Here is a 20280-nt window from a genome sequence, read left to right on the forward strand (position 1 = left end):
ACCTGGGTTGAGTGTCACTCCAAAGTTATTCCTCCTGGAAATATATTTTCCAGCCACAGATGCAAATCCAAAGAAAAGATGATCCAGAATCATCAAAAATGTACAGGCCTTCCTTAAAAACACACAGAATTTGGACAAGTTGTAGTTTTAATAAATAGCATTTTGTGGTACATAGATGTTGGCACTTATTAATTTAACCCATTACTAACCACATGCATTTTCCATTGTGTGTTTAGATATTGAAAGGGTACCAATTTATGCCAGATGTTCCAGTGATTTAGTCCCTTACCGATCCAGCGCTGCAGTCAAACCAGAACTTTATCCCATTCAGTTATGTAAATATTTTTTACACCTTTTTCGGTCATACATGAGGGTTTGTCATTTGTATTTTAGTTTTTTTAGACCTGCGCAAATGTTTTAAAAAAAATAATAAATCAAAACACAGAAGTAGTCAGGTTTCAGCACGTTTTACATAGTGCAAAAATTATACATACTTTTTTTTTCTTGTTCCGTAACTATCAATTTTGTATTGGGGCATCAATAAGTTATGATCACCAGGACAGGGCTATAAGCTGTGGTGTTTTTTTTTTTTCTTTCATTTTGTCCTTTTTTACTTTTACTCTTTGTGCCACCTATAAGGGGGCATTATAACATTATATATTTATTTTTTATTGTCGATTTCTCTTGGAACTGGGGCAGACATAATAAAACCCAGTTACAGGGGTGATAGAGCTCCCAAATGTTTAAAAATAGGGTTTATGTCTTATTATTTTTTTTAGATAAATACTTACATATAAGCTAGTAAATAGCAATTTACACATGTTCCCATTAGAGCATACCACCGACTATAACAACCCTGGGACACAGGCATAGACTTGACTGTAGCACTGGGAGGGTTAGCAGCCAGGATCGGGAAGAGCTAAATCACTGAAAAATCTGGCTTATAGGGGGCCACTATCAATATCTAAACATAGTTGTCTCCAAGAAATGTCAAGCTCTACTAGTCAGACTGGGCCCAGAGCTTGGGACTTCCTGCCTTAATACGTTTCCAGTCATCCAAAAACCATAAAACTTATTTTGTGTTTTCCCAACTTTCATGACTGTGGTAATTACAACTTTCCCATGACTTTTCACAAATCTTCTCAAGGGGCAGACGTTCTTTTGGCAAACGACAAGACTTCAAATTTGTAATTCTTGGAGAAGAACCAAGAGATCAATTAGGAAAAACACTATGGATTATTGCAGCGTAATTGCATATTCATTACAGGGGACAGTCTCACGTAGTGCACCTTAATGTATGAAGTCCTTTCTCTCAACTATTAGTGGTTTTAGACTTGCTGCAAATAATGCTTCATCATCCAAGGAAGGAGTCCTGCAGCGTTCTACTATACTTTGTCCTCAGCTTTCACCATAAAGATGTTTACTTTCAGTGAAAGGTAACAGTCTTCTGTACAGATGCGAGAAAAAGTAAGTGAACCTCTGTAATACCCAAGATATTTGTATAGATTACCAATAAAACGTACTCTGTTATCAAAGTCCCAATTCTAGAGAAACACAATCTGACTAAACTAACAACGCACAAGTAATTGTACCGGTCATGTCTTCTATTGAACATGTTGAGTAAACATCCACAGAAACTCGTTGGAGGGGTGGGGATTAATGATCCTCCGCGATAATGACTTCTCCAAGAGCCAGTTGGCAAAACGTCTTTTGAAGTATAGGTTTCATAGGTGCTTTGCCCAATAAATAAAGACGCACAAACCCTGGCTACTGACAAATCGGTTCTTCTCAAAGACGACTGGCTGGTGTGAACCATGTTCAAATGCCAACAACTTTCAGAAGACCTAAGAAGATGTGTCAGAGATACATGAAGCTGGAAAAGTCTACAAAAGCATTGCTTAAGACCTGGATGGACATCAAAGAGAAATTATCTGCCACTGGAGAAATTTCAGGACTGTTGCTACTATTTCTTGAAGGTCCCCAGCGAACTACACCGGTTTTGCAGTTTGTAGAGTCAACTGCAAAACCCATCAGTTGATGTGTCCACTATAAGGAAAACAGTGACCAAGAAAGACGTTCATGCAAGGACATGAATGAAGCCAATGCTGTTGAATGAAGCGACCAAAAACGGCAAAATCGGCCATTTGGACGCTTTTTCCATTTTGCCGTATGGGGAATATATTTTGATACTATGGGCGTTTTCGCACATCGCGACACCCATAATGTGTATTTTAATTTTTTTTGTTCTTTTATTTTGGGAATAAGGGGGTGATTGGAATTTTTATATTTTGTTTATTTTTTCAAACTTTACCGTTCCCATAGGGAACTATAACATACAATCATCTAATTGCCATTATCATAGACTCCAACGCACTAGCATTGGAATCTATGATGATTTTACTACTCTCCTATGGAGCCCTATTACAGGCAAGGGCTCCATAGGAAATACTATGCAGCAGCCTCCTGTCATTCACAAAGACAGGGGCTGCTGCACACAAGCTTCAGCTCCTCCGATCGCCACACGGGGGAACCGGAGCTTCACCCGAAGCACGCGCTTCCGGTGTTTCACACGTTCAGATGCCGTGGTCAGGATTGACCATGGCATCTGAGGGGTTAAATGTCCACGATCGGCATTACTGCCAGTTGCGGACATGAGCCACTGGTGTCTGCTAGAAGCAGGCAGCCACCTGCGGCTATGGCCCCCGCGCCGATCAGGAGAGGGCGCCATATTTAAAGACCCGGCCAGCGTCATACTATTATGGCACTGGTCGGAAAGGGGTTAACAACAAAACCTCATCCCAACTGTGAAGCATAGTGGAAGTAGCATCATGGTCTGGGGCTGCTCTGATGCTTCAAGGCCTAGACTCTTCATGATGACTGAGGGATCAATGAACTGCAAGGTACATCAAAACACTTTACAGGAGAACATAAGGGCAGCAGTCCATGACCTCAAGCTGAAGACGAGATGAGCTCAAGACAATGATCCAAGACACACAATAAATCAAGTAAAGACTGGTTGAAAAAGATCATTTGTGTTTTAGAGTGGCCAAGTCAGGGTCCTGACCTTAAAGGGGTTGCCCAGCCATTAATATTTTTGACCTATTGTCAGGATAGGTCATAAATATCTAAAAATCAGTGGGGGTCTGACACTGGCACCCCTGCTGATCAGCGGTGCTCCATGCGAGCGCTGCTTCCTCTTCAATATGCTGCACTTCGCCTCAGAAGTGCCGTGTAATACAAGTACCCCCTCCAGTCAAGTGAATGGAGCAAGTGCTTGCAATGACACCATGCAGTCGCTCCACTGGAGACCAGCCGCAGTGTGAGGACCAGGGTGCAGTGCTCGCATGCAGCGCTGCCTCCTCGTCGCACAGCCGATTGGCTGGGGTGCCAGAAACCTGCCAATCCTAAAGATAAGTCATGAGTATTAATGGCTGGACCACCCATTTAACCCTATCGATGTGAGCATGACCTGAAGAGACATGTGCATGCGAGGCATCCAAGAAGTTAAACTGAGGTTGGGCCAAAATTCCCCCTCAAATTTGCTCTATAAATAATTAGTGTATGTGACTACAGCTAATGGGATGCATATGTTATCAAATTCAAAAAGTCATTAAGGACCTTTTACACAAACCGATGATATGTCATATCAGCAGAGATGAGAGCAGCATTTCCATGTAGCAATCATCTCCACTGTACGGGGACGAGCGAACGATACAGTGACCACATGTCCCCATAGAAAGTCATTGTTCCTGCAGCAGATTGAACGCCATGATCTGCTGCAGGAACAACGATTTCGGTGCCGCCCGAACACCACAAGCACCGGATGAAGGAGCTTGTTCTTTGGGCGATTGCCGACAGCTTTTACACTGGCAGATTATCAGACATGAGCATTTCTACAAACACCCTTCCCCGACAGATCATCGGTTCCTTCCTTTTTTCCAGCACTCAACGTGCTCAATAAAAGACAGGAACGGTGCAGCGTGTGACTTCAATGATCTGCTCCCCTGGGTCACCTCACCATTTGACATGACGTAAGGGGAGCAGTGGCCAGGGATTGGCTGCAGCAGCATCAAAACAGAAAGTTTATATGGAGGAAGCCAAGACAAGTAGAGGAGGCCGGGGAGTGAACGAGCCGGGACCCAGCATACCTTACATCAGGTAAGTATAATCATCAACATGGGTCCCACCAGTCGGCAGGTTAGTACACAACCCAATTCAGAAACCATAAAACTTATAAAGGTAACTCTTTATAGCCGTCAATAGTCTGCAAGTAGGAAACAGACTGTCAAGAGGGCGGCTCGGCTCTGCTACAGATGAAGACGTCTTTAGGCAGCAATCACACATGCAGTTTTCCAAATCAAAGCCAGTAGTGGATTCAAAAGGAATGGGAAGGACTTCTATAGTCTATCTTCTTGCTGAATCCTCTTTTCTGGCTTGGGTTCAAAAACTGCATGTGCGATTCCCAAGTAAGGCTAATTTTACACTCGCGTTTTGGCTTTCCGTTTGAGAGATCCATTCAGGGCTCTCACAAGCAGTCCAAAACGGATCAGTTTTGCCCTTAATGCATTCTGAATGGAAAATGATCCGCTCAGAATGCATCAGTTTGCCTCCGATCAGTCTCCATTCCGCTTTGGAGGCGAACACCACAACGCTGCCTGCAGCATCTTGGTGTCCATCTGACGAAACTGAGCCAAACGGATACATCCACCATTGACCTTAAATGGTGTTCATGATGGATCCGTCTTGGCCATGTTACAGATAATACAAAATGATCCGTTCATGACAGATGCAGTTGGTCGCATTATTGTAATGGCTTCGTTTTTGCAGATCCATGACGGATCCGTCCAAAACGCAAGTGTGAAAGTAGCGTAAAAGGGGAAATAAAAAAATATCAGTTTTATTTATCATCCATTACAAAACGTCCAGACAGAAAAACCTACCACCTAGGTGGAATTTTAATGGAATGATCAATAATGCAGATTGATTTATATTTTTATCAAGAAAAGACCCTCTGGTGCTGGATCTCCTTTTGCTTTATTAAATGTGGTACCTGAATCTCCAACTCGTTGAGTGAATATAGATAATTCTTTAGCCCTTTTTTTGTCAGTCATTAGTTGGGGGGGGTTCTATCCACAATAAAGGGCAGCGTTCTTGGTGCAACATGATGCAAGGGTGCCAACCTCGTTGCACCAAATCTTATTTACATATCAGAATACAGCTGACTCTGCAATGGAGCCACAGATCTGGATGGGGGCGCCATGCAACAAGATCAGTCCACCAAAGGAGGGCTGCTCATCATGGTGAGATGGTACCAATTTATTTTTATTTTTTTTAGGTGTAATGGATACCCCGTGACCTTCCCTAGTAAAACTATGTATTACATGTAAATTACAGCGAGAGCCTAGAGGCCATAAAAACAGCCAACCGCCAGGGACACATCATAATAGGAAAGATTACAGAACAGAAACCAGGCCCTCCTACATTATTTTCCACACTGACAAGTTTTAATGTATTTTACTGCAATTGACCAAACCGTATCCATCTGGCTCCAGACAAGTGATGCTATCAGAAAAATAAGCGTCCCCTTTCTTGTCAGGGGTCCAAGCTTCTGAAGGCTGGGTGACTCAGAGAAGCAGGACATGGCCTCCCCTTCCTGAAGGAGTAACACTATTGAAAGGAAGAGAACAAGGAGCCACTTCCAAGTTTACTTCAGTAATTGTCGATGCTGTAGTTGAACGTTCCCTCTGCCATCCCAGTAAGAACAAGGTACCCCTATCCACAGTGAGGAATAACGGTTAGATCGGACTGCTGGGACCCTCCCCAAAAATCACAAAACCAAGGGGTCCCGTTTCCCCCCATCTGAATGAAGAGGTCCCTGAACATGTGTTCTAACACACCATTCATCTTTATAGGCCTAGATACCATCCATCTCCAGCAGTAGAGTATGAGAGGAGCAGCATTGCACATGCCCTACTCCCGCTCCGTTCACTGTAAAAACGGACCCCACTTATTGTGATCACTGAGGGTCCAAACAAGGGATTAGGGCTAACTTGCTGTAACCAGAAGACCCCTCCCTGCTCAGAACATAGTCGTGCAGCCAAAGTAAAAATGCCCCAGGAAGCAAATAAACGGCCAACATATCAGATTGTGCAGAAGGTATCCATAGCCATGTATGCAGCTAATTAGGTTTCCTAGCAATGTCTTCACTTTTTGACCACCAGACTGAAGAACATGGAGTATCACTACATATGCTCACATTCCTGACAGTTTTTGCCAAGTCTGAGAAAATTTAACAACCTGGTCTAAAATTTGAGTACTTGGGTAAAATGGATAGCAATGGATTGTTCACTCTCAGGCCCTGGCATAGATAGACCTGTGGTGGAATTCACTTACTTGCTCCTCAACGCTGGGTTCCGGCTCAGTTGTACCATCAACTCCCCTACCCACCACCCACTCAGGCTACTGCAGCTCTCAGGTACCCCCATGTCATCACATTGCCACTACAGCGGTGACGTGTCTCCCACGCCTCACATGACCTGTGTCAAACTGGATCTTGACCTGAGAGCTGCAGCAGAAGCAAAGGAGCTAGACCCAAGTGTCTGGGGTCATGCAAGTATGATTCACTCTTCAGGTCTGGCCACACTGGGAAGGGGGGGGTGTTCTTCAAAGAGGTTACCCAAGAGTTATTAAAATCTCAAAATTAAATTTTTAAAAAACCCATTACTTATCGCTATAAAGTCCCAGAGGTCCTGTGCTGCTTCTCCAATCCACAATGCGCTGCAGTGGTCATGTCACTGGCTGTAGAGCTCAACTGATATGCATGATCATTATTACAGGCCCAGAAGGGGGGGCAGGCAATGGGACAGCTTCCTGACACATTTTAAAGGTGAATAAGGTTTGGGGTTTATTAAATTTTACATTGCCCCCGCTTAATTTTAAGAAATCTTCGCTTATCCCTTCTACGCCAATATCCCACTCAGCAAAATATTGAGGGAGATACAGTGAAAGTTCTCAGACAAGTGACTAAAATTGCACTGAAAAGTGGTCTGCTAGGACGGTGACCTACTATACATAATACAGGTGGAAATAAATATGTGTCACAAGAAATCTGGTCTGGATAAGGAGGTAGTCTTCTAGAGAGGTTTCTCCATATTTTAAAAAATAAATAAATAAAATTGTCCTTACTGCCCAGAGCAACCAAACACACGGCTGCTGACAGGTGCTCCTTAAAACTTAAAATTTAAAGGAAAAATCCATCCGAGAAAGATGCCAGAGGTTGCCGACCTCCGATAGAATGGTAGGAGAGCCATGTGCACTGAGGCCGTACCGCTGTTCAGAGTAACCATATGACCTCCACATCCTGGAGTTCAGGATCCATAGATAAGAGTCTCTTTCCCCCCCACCCATCCCTAAAAAAAAATTGTTTCTGGGGAGAGTACCTCTGTACAGACATTTGGTAGGGTGTCCTACTGGGTTAGAGAGGTGTGTGAAGGCCATACAGCAGCACTTGGAGGCCCTATGGCTGGGCTCTAGGCTCCGTCTGCTGCTGTCTGGTGCATACGCACAGCACTGCAATTCTGAGATATTCCCCCCTCGTTTTTTTTAGATCTAGTAAAAAGGACCATAATAGGTTAATGCAAGCTTGCCAATAGCAATTTCCCTATTTAATTTGCACTGTGCATTTGATTTACGGTCATTAAATATCCTTTTAACCGTAAAAATTACAACAAAAACATCAATAAGTGTGAAAAATAAATAAATCTTACTATTCAGTAGATGTGTGCATATGAATTGCAAACCATGACCAATCATGGTGGTTCCCAATACAGTCACATGAGTTTTTGGTCACTCAACTTTTCTGAGACTTGATGTCACAAAACAGGTCTCCTTGTGCCCCAGCTGAAATGGAGTCAACTTAGGAACTATTAATTCTAAAGTTTGTGATGTTCTTAGTACCCAGGGAGGAATGTGCCCTGCTCAGAGACTGATACCTGGTACTGAAAACCCACTAACATAGTCCTCTGGTAAACCACCCCAGCTACTATCAGGAGAATCAATGTCTAGTACTTTAATCTCTGCTGGTAACTTACATATACGATGAGCCACTAAGATCAATATGAAATACGTGGGTTAGAGGGGTTCAAAACTTACCAAGCACTCACGTCACTGGTCAGGCTCATGGTCAGTTGGCCAGTATACCTTAGACTTCCGGAACCAGTTTGAGGACTTTTCAGTGGACCATCAATAAGAAGAGTCAAAGAGGAAAGAATTAAAAAAGCAAGGTGCCCGAATCAAATGTCTATATTAAAAGGGGTATTACCATTTTAAAAGAGACCCACTCCTGTCTAAAAGCTGATTTTGCCAGGGAAAGCCATGACCTGCAGAGAAACATGTGTAGTTGAGAGGCCGTTCTTGTGACACATGTTTGAAATCTCTTTTTATTGATCAAATAAACAAAGATCATCACATAGTATAAAGCGTAATATAGCGTGTATCACATCACAATCAAATTTAGGTATACAGCATCAAAGGCATTGCCTAACAATACAAGCTAGGATGTGACCACCACTTGTCTAGGGCTAAAAGGCCCTTAAAGTGATCGATCTTACAGTACAAATATACATAACAGTTACATATCAATAAAGGAAGGGGAAAAACAAAGCCCCAACATTGTGTCAACCCTAAGTATATTGTGTAACCCGCTCAGGTCAGTAGTGGAGGTAGGACTGCTCGTATTGTCTGAGGTATGGTAGTTCTTGTGACACATGGACAACCCAAGCCCTCCAGAATGGAAGCCTTTGGTACAGAGCAGCCCTCCATTCTGGCTCAACAAGGGCATCTCTAATAGGTTATATGGACAGGGGTTCCTCTTTACACATTTATAGCACATCCACAGGGCATGCCATACCTGTCTGATAGGTCCAGATCTCACCTCTGGGACCACTAGTCGCCTTCTGAGCCAATCAAGCAGCAAGATAGAATAACTCTTGAATTGACTAAATCCGTGCGCTACATAAATGTCATTTCAGATAAACGCAGATCTGATGTATGTCCCCTTCTTGGGCTCTGTGTGTGTGTGAAGTATAAGCTGTCACAGACCATAGATCTCTGAGATGACAATCTAATGACACTTGGGGGCAGGCACACATCAAGGGAACGTCTGGCAGCTCCAAACAGTCTGTCTGCAGACACCACCAAAATCCACTGCTACAAGCGGTCCACGAGTTGCTTTTGGTTTCTCAAGCCTTTACCCCAATCAATGGACAAAACGTTTCATTTCCTATATTCTTAGGGTGTCTTTTCATCATCTGTTCAGACACTTTGCCTAGAAGTCCCATAAACACCTGCACAGGAGGGTGGAACAATGCACAGCTCATGAACTACTTTCTAAGGTCACCCTCACACAGGACCAACACAAGCAGCAGAGAGGACAAAAACATGTCATTACTTAGTACATACATAACCTCTGTAATGACAGGACAAGCAGACGGCTCACAGATGTGTAGGCACAAGTCACTGCTACTGGTAAGCTAAGGGTAGGTTCACATCTGCACCACAAGCACCAGCAGGCGGTTTACTGTAGTCTGCATATCTGGATCCCGCCTCATCCACCTCGACTATGGTGGGATGCAATGGCTTTCCGAAGTAAAAGCCGACTCTCGGTGTAACAGCGGCTGCTGTGAGCCGATGTTCCCCTGCTTACCATCGGGGTCCCGGGCGCTGTGTTCAGCGGTGATCTGCAGCCGATGCTTCCCATTCACCGCTGCAGTCCTGGGCTCCGTCTGTGTGGGTGGTGGTGTTCTAGAATTCGCTCCAGTTTGCTCTCAGCCCTGGCCACAGCATGCTTTCCGCTTGTTCCCTGCAGCACATCCTTAAGGGCCGGCGAGCGCCACTTCCTGGGCTTTATGGGTTAGGTCATGTGACCTTGTTGACCTATCCTAGCACTCCTGCACATATATAAGTGGCTCAGTCCCCTTCCCAGATGCCTCAGTGTCAGGGTCCTTGTGGCCTGCTAAGGTTCCTGTCTCGTATCTGCATACCTGGACTCAGCTACCCGTTATATCCCTACCTGCTTGCCTTGACTCTCCTGCTGCCGACCCGGATTGCCTGACCTGTGCTGCCGGCCCTGACCCTTTGCCTGTCTAAATACGCCTCTGCCTCATCCTTCTATCCTACACCTCTGGTACCTTTTCTCAGGTACCTCCTGGTCCGCCTTGACAAGATGCCTTGTGTGCCTATCCTCAAGATGTAGCAACCTGGTGTTCCCCTCGGGAAAGTCTATCCCAACCATCAGGGGTACTGTGAAGATCGATGGGTTCACTTAGACAGCGTCCTTAGAGGAGGTAGGACACGTGGCACAGTGGGTTCACAACCACTGGTTCGTGACACTCAGCCAGACAAATACAGTGGTGCAGCGGTATTAGTCCCTCCAAAAGCCGGCATTTATGATGGAAAGCCAATGGATTCAGTTATAGTCACTACGTGTGTGACAGTGTCCGGCTATTCCAGAAAAAATAGACACTGGTAGTCTGACCTTACAGGAGTTTGTGCCACAGAGGTAAACCTACCCTAAGACATCTGCACATCATAACAGGGCCAGGTCTCAGTGACCCTCTCCTTATGCACATTCAGTGTGTTGATGACCAAAACCCTACAAAACAACTTAACTTCCATGCCCTGCAGGCAAGTAACTACAGTGTAGTTACTTAAAGGGATGGTAAGATGACGTATCCTCAGGAAAGGTCAATCTCTGACTACCAGCTGTTTGAAGAGGCCACAGCACGCTACTGCCTATTTCTAGGCCTTTCATATGGCCATTTAAGTGGAAGGAACTGAGCTGCAATACCAAGTAAAGCCACTATAAGGCGCTATGCTTGGTGTACTAAGAAGGCAGCAGCATCATGGCACGAAAGCTCATTGGTGGAGATGCCCGAAATCTCCCATCTATCACATATTGATGATCTACATTTGAGACCCTGACAACCCCTCTAAAAGGTTATAAAATGCACAAAAAGTTGAGTAACTTCGTAAATGACTACTTCTTCCTATCTGGAGTTACAGCGTATATTGTAGTCCAGAGCTGCATTCACAATTCTGCTGGTTGAAACTAGAAACCGAAGCCAATCAAACTACGGTAAGTCCAGCAAAAAGTAAAAACACACACTTTAATTCATCTAATTAAAAAATAAACCTAAAGTTTCCCAATACATTATTCCGAAGATGGTCCCTTAGCCCAGAGACTGCACCTAAAGGTGGAGACTCTGTCCTCGTACCTATCCTGCCAACAACCCTAATTGGCGGAGGTGGATATCGGTATTTGCTGGAGACCATAGTACAATCACACACATCAAGGGTCAACATCTTACAGTACTCCACCTGTTATCAAACTACAATGCCCAGCATGCTCCACTCACTCTTTAGGTATTCCGAGTAGAGCCAAGGCAGTGTACATGCTGGAACTTGTAGTCCGACAACAGCTGGAGTGCTGGAGGTAGCTGAACCCTGGATTACAAGAGTGGTTGATGGAGAAAAGAAGAAACAGGGTTGCGGTGTTTCCACAAACCGTCCTCTGTGTTCTTACAGGAGATAAGCCACCATCTGAGTGCGTATGTGTATGGCGAGTTGGTGATAGCGGTGGCCGTGTGCAAGTGTTCTACCGACTGCAATCTAGGGTGTATGGTCACCTCCAATGGGTCTATTCTAGGATTTTTATATTGATGGCCTACAGTTAGGCTAGACAATACCTGACCGATCCCGGCACCCACACCGATCAGCCGTTCCAGTAACAGCATGGCTGCCATTCACTTCAATAGGAGCAGCGCTGCAGTTGCCACACATCCAACACTCAGCGGTAGACGTTGTGCAGTTCCGGCACCGACTTTCTACACAGAACAGTGGACCAGTGGGGTGTCAGACCCCCACCAATCAGATACTGAAGGTCTATCCTGAGGATAAGCCATCATTATTAAAATTCCAGAATACCCCTTTAAGACTATGCTACTTTCCTCTTTCCAAAACGGTACCCGGAACTAAAAACAAACAAGAAAAAAAAACAAAAAAAACACAGGATCAGTATCTGTCTTCCCTTACCTCTCGCCACCCCCCAACTGCACAGTGTGAACAATACTGAGGGGCATGACCTTACATCAGGCTCCTGCACAGTGCCCGACGTAGAGATGACACTTTCCATATCACCAAGCTCTATGCAGACACTGAGCACAGATCCCTGGCTGACTTCGGCTCTGAAGCCTGCAGAATTGAGAATGCAGCTCTGGAGTACAGCAACTGTGTATGAGAGGCATTTTTACACATTGGTATTCAAAAGGTGAACATGGCTGATGTTTGAATTGTCTAGGAGGTCACTCGTTTCTGTCGACAGCAGAGAAATGGAGGGGATGAAAATAAAAAATAAGAGCAAATGAGGTGGACAGCGAGAAATAGAAAAATAATCTCCTAAAATATCCCGATGCCGTGTAAGAGCGGGAGTCTTCTTTACATAACAGCAAAGGGAAACAACAGCTTGCAGTGACTGTAAGCAAATAGACTGCACATAAAGACGCTTTCCCACAGAGCGATGCAGCCGGGCGGCTGGCTGCGTGCACACAGCACTTGTGAAACCTAATCATTTGCTTATGGCTCTCCGCCTGCCGCTTCCTCATTCCACCAGGAGGATGCTGACAATTACAGCAGATGACAAAGGGGTTGCCTTCCAAGAAGGAATCCTGCACACAGGGAGGCCGGGAGGACCCCTCCAGTGGCAGGAAGCCCTCCCTCACATCTGCCGCTCTGCCAGCCGTCAGTATGTGCAGCAGTTATTTGCTGAATACCGCAATGCTGCTTATTTCCTCCATGCAGAGTCCCCCACAGACAGGCCAATACCAAGATGCAGCGTAATAAAGCCACCGCATCGCTCCATCATCAAGGGGAAAAAAAAAAAATACAGGGAAGATCCCATTTCTCCAGCAAGAGGTTCCCAGGAAGAAAAAACATAACAAAAACACTCATGGTGCCACATGTACCACCTCCATCAGGAACCACAGCAGAGGCAGGGAGAACCAAGCTGCCCTCACAGCTAACTACTCCCGGATGAATCAGGAGACCACCAAAGGAGGAGAGCATTAAAATCCGATCTGTGGAGGAGATTCCATTACACCAACCCAAACATAGCACCGTACTGCTTATAGTGCACCCCTGGCGCATCAGTAAAAATAAAGAAGGACGCCTCAGTGAGGAGAAGAAAAACAACTGGATGATTTACTGGAGTCTTGAGGACCACCGTGTGGGCATGGATCTGCTGAGGGTTATTCACTGCACCATCAGAGGAGAGAACCACACATACACAGATCTAGTGCCCAGCTGGTCCTGTGTATGTGGAGATCAGATACCTAAATCACGTGCATGGGGCTAGATACCCTCAGGCATCTATTCAAGGTCGTGTGCATAGCATTAGGTAGCCTCTAAGTCCTACCGCTCAGTTGTCCATTCTAGGAGGTGGTTATATAGCAGCTAGATGCTCTCAAGTATCAAAACTAGGTCCTAGTTCATGGCAGCTAGATACCCTCAAGTATCAAAACTAGGTCCTAGTTACATGGCAGCTAGATATCCTCAAGTATCAAAACTAGGTCCTAGTTACATGGCAGCTAGATGCCCTCAAGTATCCAATCTAGCTCCTGTGTATGCAAGATGACCAAAATGGATCATATTCTCTTGGGTTTCAGTTTCTACTCCATTTTGGGTACATAAGGTTTAGAATACAGCTGGGGTCCACTGTAGGACCTGTATACATAGTAGTCACGTACCTTCAGATGTCCACTCTAGGACCTGGAGGTCATCAGATGCAATTCAGTGTCCATTCTAGGTCTGAGGTATGCAAACATGCCATTGGGTGCTCATTCTTGGAGTGAGGACCCCTCAAAAAGGAACTCACATATCATTAACAGCATCATAGAAGTTAAAAACCACAAGCAGGACCTCATTGTCCCTAGTCCTTGCCCAAGAGTCACCCAGGCCCCATAAGCCACACATAGGAGTGGGGTGGCATCAGATTAGGGCACATCTCTGCCCATAGACTGCTGGAAGATCCCATAGGACCCCCAATAACCAATGTGCATGGTCAGCCTGCCAATAGTGAGGGTAGTACGGGCCAAAGGCTGAGAAGTGTTAGGACAGCATAGAAGACTTCCAAGTAAACCCAAAGCTGTGACTGGTTCTGCCAATGTGCCAGCCGTCGGCCCACCTCCATCCCAGGGATGCCAGTGTGCCAGCCGTCGGCCCACCTCCATCCCAGGGATGCCAGTGTGCCAGCCGTCGGCCCACCTCCATCCCAGGGATGCCAGTGTGCCAGCCGTCGGCCCACCTCCATCCCAGGGATGCCAGTGTGCCAGCCGTCGGCCCACCTCCATCCCAGGGATGCCAGTGTGCCAGCCGTCGGCCCACCTCCATCCCAGGGATGCCAGTGTGCCAGCCGTCGGCCCACCTCCATCCCAGGGATGCCAGTGTGCCAGCCGTCGGCCCACCTCCATCCCAGGGATGCCAGTGTGCCAGCCGTCGGCCCACCTCCATCCCAGGGATGCCAGTGTGCCAGCCGTCGGCCCACCTCCATCCCAAGGATGCCAGTGTGCCAGCCGTCGGCCCACCTCCATCCCAAGGATGCCAGTGTGCCAGCCGTCAGCCCACCTCCATCCCAGGGATGCCAGTGATCAGCCCACCTCCATCCCAGGGATGCCAGTGTGCCAGCCATCGACCCACCTCCATCCCAGGGATGCCAATGTGCCAGCCATCGGCCCACCTGCATCCCAGGGATGCCAATGTGCCAGCCATCGGCCCACCTGCATCCCAGGGATGCCAATGTGCCAGCCATCGGCCCACCTCCATCCCAAGGATGCCAATGTGCCAGCCATCATCCCACCTCCATCCCAGGGATGCCAATGTGCCAGTCATCCCACCTCCATGCCAGTGGCCAGCAGTAACACCTTACAGACACGTTCAGGACTGATGCAGGGCGCCTGTGCCCACAGATGGCACCGCTGGCATTACACCTCCTGGTCCCCTGTCCTGGGCAGGTAGAAGCGTCCTCCGCACAGAAGAGGAAGTCGCCCGGGCAGGTCACTTGTGTGCCCACCACCTCCGCATCATCACCACCCGCTCACCTGCCAGCAGCTCCGGGGTATCCCGCCTCCTCCGCGCTCCGTCCGCCTCACACAGCGTGCACACCGAGGCCGGGGGAAGCAGCAGCAAGACAACGATGAGCAGCACCAGGCACACACCGGGGAACCGACTCCAACCCCCGGGCGCCCCAGGCGTCTTCTTCCTACCGCCTGCCACATCCCAGCTCCTCATGACTGCAGCCGCCGCTCGGGTCATCACATCTCGGGCAGCGGGAACTTCTTCCCTCTCACCAGTCACACACTCACACCCGCCGCCGCCACCGCGCTCGTACACACGGCTTTCCCACAGGAACGCGCCCACACACACGTCAGCAAGAGGGGCGGGGACACCGCAGTGTGTGGGCGGGGTGAACAGGAAGAGCTATAGAGGCGATTGTCGCGAGTGGGCGGGGCCTAGACAAGTTATTGATTGCTTGGCCGAAAGGAGTTGGAGGAGCTATCGGAAAGGGGCGGGGCTGTGGGGGGCCGGGATGCTGGCGGGTGATGGGGTGAGGTTAGCAGAGGCCGGGGGGCTGGTCCGAGAGGTCGGGGCGGGCTCTGCGCGTAATAGCCGGGTGGGGGACTGCTGTACTTCTGGAGATTAGTTCTGTGCAGCCGTACCTCATAACAGTGCCCCATATACCATGAGCAGTGCCCCCTTAATATATTGGCACAGTACCCCATATACCATGAACAGTACCCATTACCACTGCCCCCATAATAGACTGGCACAGTGCCCTATATACCATGAGCAGTACCCATTACCACTACCTTAGGACAGTGCCCCCATAATAGACTGGCACAGTGCCCTATATACTATGAACAGTACACATCACTACTGCCTTATAAAAGTGCCCTATATACCATGAACAGTACCCATTACCACTGCCTTATGACGGTGCCCCCATAATAGACTGGCACAGTGCCCTATATACTATGAGCATTACCACTACCTTAGGACAGTGCCCCCTTAATATACTGGCACAGTACCCCATATACCATGAACAGTACCCAATACCACTACCTTAGGACAGTTCCCCCATAATTGACCAGCACAGTGCCCCTTATACCATGAACAGTACCCATTACCACTGCCAGTCATAGTGGCTATCATTCCGGCAACAGTCACAGTGCCCTATTCCTTCCAACTTTCACAGAACGTAAAGAGGGACAACTCCGGCATCATGGCAACTTCTTACACTATGCCATCCGTTTGAATGGTTAAGGTTTTTGTAGGATGAGTCAGAATGGTATTTACCATTAAATATCACCCATCCTGTTCCTCTACTTCCTGGTCCTTCGAAACCCGCAAAATTCAACCAATCACTGACTAAGGCCGCTTTCACACTTGCGGCAGAGTGACGGCAAAACGTATGCCAACTGATGGCATTTAGGATCCTGATCAGTCAGAAAAATGCATTGAAATGCCGGATCCGGTGTCATCCGGAAAAACAGATCCGGCATTTATGTTTTTTCGGTTTGCGCATGCGCAGACCGGAAGGACGGATCCGGCATTGCGGTATTTTGAATGCCGTGCCGTCACCAATACATTCCTATGGGGAAAAAATGGCATTCAGGTAAGTCTTCAGTTTTTTTGGCGGATTGCTCTCCATTCAGAATGCATGGGGATAAAACTGATCAGTTCTTTTCCGGTATAGAGCCCCTAGGACGGAACTCAGTGCCGGAAAAGAAAAACGCTAGTGTGAAAGAACCCTAAGGCCGCTTTACACAATTAGTGTTTGGTCAGTGATTTCCATCAGTGATTGTGAGACCTCCAGACATAAGGTATAAGGCCTCATGCACACGGCCGTTCTTTGGGTCCACATCCGAGCCACCATTGTGTGGCCGTTCCGTGCATTGGGGGCCGCAATTTGCAGTCCCCAATGCACGGGCAACATCCGTGCGGTGGCCTGGACGGATCAACTTGAATGGGTCCATGATCCGTCTGCACCGCCCAAAAAATAGATCATGTAATAGTTTTTTGGCATGTTGTGGAGGCACGGACAGAAACACCATGGAAGCACTCCGTAGGGTTCCGATCCGTGCTTCCGTTCCGCATCGCCGTGATTGCGGACCCATTCAAGTGAATGCAATATGCCCACGGGCACACAACGGCCGTGTGAACAAGCCCTTACTCAGCTGGTTTTGTAACTCTCATAGAAGTGAATGGAGGATTCTGGGAGTTGTAGTTTCAGATATTGTCTGATATGTCAAATTGTGAAGAAGTACTTACCCATATTAGCGCAGGGCGATGCTCTAGCTAACACCTTTATTACATACATACTTTAGTACTGTGAGGCAGCACTTGCATGGCATTGTTATGTAAGGTGCAGTCTAACCTACCCTATACATCACCATGCATGCCACACTAGCATCCCTATTCAATCACAAAACCTTCCAACAAAGCATTTAGACAGTGATGGGAGGGGGATGGGAAGGAGGGGGTGGGGAGGGGAAATCACATGCCCTCAGCTTTATTGAGAAGACCATAGGCCCCAAACCCTGGGATCTGTACTTTCCCCAAGTCTTGTCCCAACAGATGCCACCTAAGAGCAGCACACCGGCGACATTGAGGTGGATTTTCTGAATGTAATAGCCGCGATGTGTTGTAGACACGCGCATTAAATGCAGCAAATTAAAAGTATAACAGATACTAAATAATAATAAAACACACAAAATGACCAGCTTCATACATTGCATGTACCGCCATGTGTGCACAGCGTGTCACTCCTCATATGTTGGATGCACCGGCTGTGAACTGAATGTAGAATCAGGGAAAAATATAAATGCATGCCTCCCAACTTTTTGGACGGTCAAAGAGGGACACTTCTGGTTTACTAGACATTAAGCCCGTAACAATAACAGGCGCTAGAACAGTAGTGCATAAACATTAGTAGGAACAGTCTATATTAAATGGCAAAGGGATTGCTGGCACTGACTGATGGCTGAGACGGCTGGCACTGTGACTGGTGGTGCTGAGACTGCTGGCAGCAACTGATGGCTGGCACTGTCACTGCTGGCAGCGACTGGTGGCTGAGATGGCTGGCACTGTCACTGGTGGCTGAGACGGCTGGCACTGACTGGTGGCACTGACTGGTGGCTGAGACGGCTGGCACTGTGACTGGTGGCACTTACTGACGGCTGAGACGGCTGGCACTGACTGGTGGCACTGACTGGTGGCGGAGACTGCTGGCACTGACTGGTGGCTGAGACTGCTGGCACTGACTGGTGGCTGAGACTGCTGGCACTGACTGGTGGCTGAGACTGCTGGCAGCAGCTGCTGTCTGTGGCTGAGAGTGCTGGCACTGACTGGTGGCTGAGACTGCTGGCACTGACTGGTGGCTGAGACTGCTGGCAGCAGCTGCTGTCTGTGGCTGAGAGTGCTGGGACTCTGTGGCTCTGTGATGCACGGACAGTAATGGCGGCGCTTCAACGTGGAGAGCACACTATAACCTGCGAGCGGCAGAGGTGATTGTGCGGCGTGCAGGTGCGGGCGGCGTGTGGAGCGCCGTGTGATGATTGATCGGCTCGCCGCACATGCACAGTTCAATTATCGGCATACACGCACAGACACGCAGCCCTGAGCACGCACACAGGGCTAGATCCTGGGATCTTTTCATCCCTTGTCCTATTCACCCTAATAGAACTCTCCCTGTTGCCCTGTGCATAGTACACACAGCAGCAGGGAGATTACCATGGCAGCCAGGGCTTCAGTAGCTGGGGGGTGAGGGGGATGGGCGCACTGCGCCACCCATGTTTTTAATACTGGGGAGGGTGCACTGCGCCACCAATGATAATTAACGTTTAATACAGAAGGCGGGTGTGTCAGCGCAGAATCACATAGCAGCTCCCTGTCAGAGGCAGGGTGACGGCTATCAGCGGCAGCAGTTAACCCCTCAGGTGCAGCACCTGAGGGGGGCACCTGAGCTGATCGCAGCTTCCTGTCATGTAGGCTGGGCACCGCCTCCTGTATTTGTATTAGACGCTAATTATCATTGGTGGCGCAGTGCACCCGCCCCTCCTCCTCCCATCTCTCCTCATTGGCAGCGCGGCACAGGGAAGAGGGAGAGAGTGACTCCTCCCCTGTGCCGCTGATAGTGTGCTGGACGCATTATCGGCATATCGATGTCACAGCCAGACAGCTGAGAAGCTCTGACAGGAGCCTTTCAGATCCTCCTCCTTGAATTTCTTTGTTTTGGTTGAGTTCCTCATCTCGTTAGTCTATCTCAGCTGTCATGCAGTTGGACTGATTGCTGCCCTTTAAGTTCCTCCCCAGAATGCAGTAGTGTGCGGCTTATACAACTTCCTGGAGTGTGTGTGCATGCTGTTCCTAGTTCTCAGTCCACAGTCCCCAGTCGTCTGCAAGATAAGTGCTGTTTATGTATTTATGATTTTCTGTTTTCTGGATCCAGGTGACCCTGACTCCCTCCGTGTCTGTGTAGGGAGCCGGTGGTCGTATCCCCTCACTATTGTAGGGTCTTCAGGTGTAAGATAGTCGAGGTACGTGGATATGCGCCCATCCACCTTTGGGCTGGTCGCATAGGCTGAGCAATAAGGGAGAGCGGCAGGTCTCATGCAGGGGTCTCCCTTTTGTTCCTTAGTTGTGGATCCAGTGAGTCATTGTTTATATTGTATTGTCTTGTTTCCTGTACACCATCCGTGACAATCGACAAGGCTAGATGCCGATACCGATAACTTAAAAAATCATGAATATCGTCCGATAATATCGGTAACTCCAATAATCTGTCGATCCCTAGAATCTACCCTCATTTATCCCAGAAGATTGGCGTAAATTATGGCTGAAATCTACTTAGATTCCAGTTTGTGGCGCATGCACAACTTATCCCACCAGACTTTTTACTAAAACTGTTATGTGAAACTCTTGTCTTCATGCTAACCCCCAAAACATGAATGGGCACAATACTTTCATAACAGTACTAATGATAGTGCCCCCTATAACAAGGACTGGCGCATTACCTCCATAACAGTGCCGATCATGGTGTCCTCCATAGCAGGGTTGACAAGCTCCTTTTTTTCGGGAAAGCTTAGGCCCAAATCACAGACAACCTAAATAGGAAAACCAGAAACATTTACTCAGCTGCCTATTCATATCTACATTCTTGCCCATAGGGGG

General features: G+C 47.7%; 1 protein-coding gene across 2 annotated transcripts in view; it reads right to left on the bottom strand.

Moving 5' to 3' along the window:
- STIM2 (stromal interaction molecule 2) overlaps positions 1–15461 on the bottom strand; it is an 87151-nt gene extending 71690 nt beyond the window's left edge. For both annotated transcript variants that reach the window (XM_040419010.1, XM_040419009.1), the window contains exon 1: positions 15150–15461. In XM_040419010.1, coding sequence (XP_040274944.1) covers positions 15150–15363 — 214 coding nt within the window. In that variant the 5' untranslated portion in view covers positions 15364–15461. The remainder of the gene's footprint in view (positions 1–15149) is intronic.
- Between the last annotated feature and the right edge of the window lie 4819 nt (positions 15462–20280).

This window comes from Bufo bufo, chromosome 2 (assembly GCF_905171765.1).
Source record: "Bufo bufo chromosome 2, aBufBuf1.1, whole genome shotgun sequence".
Lineage (NCBI taxonomy): Eukaryota > Metazoa > Chordata > Amphibia > Anura > Bufonidae > Bufo > Bufo bufo.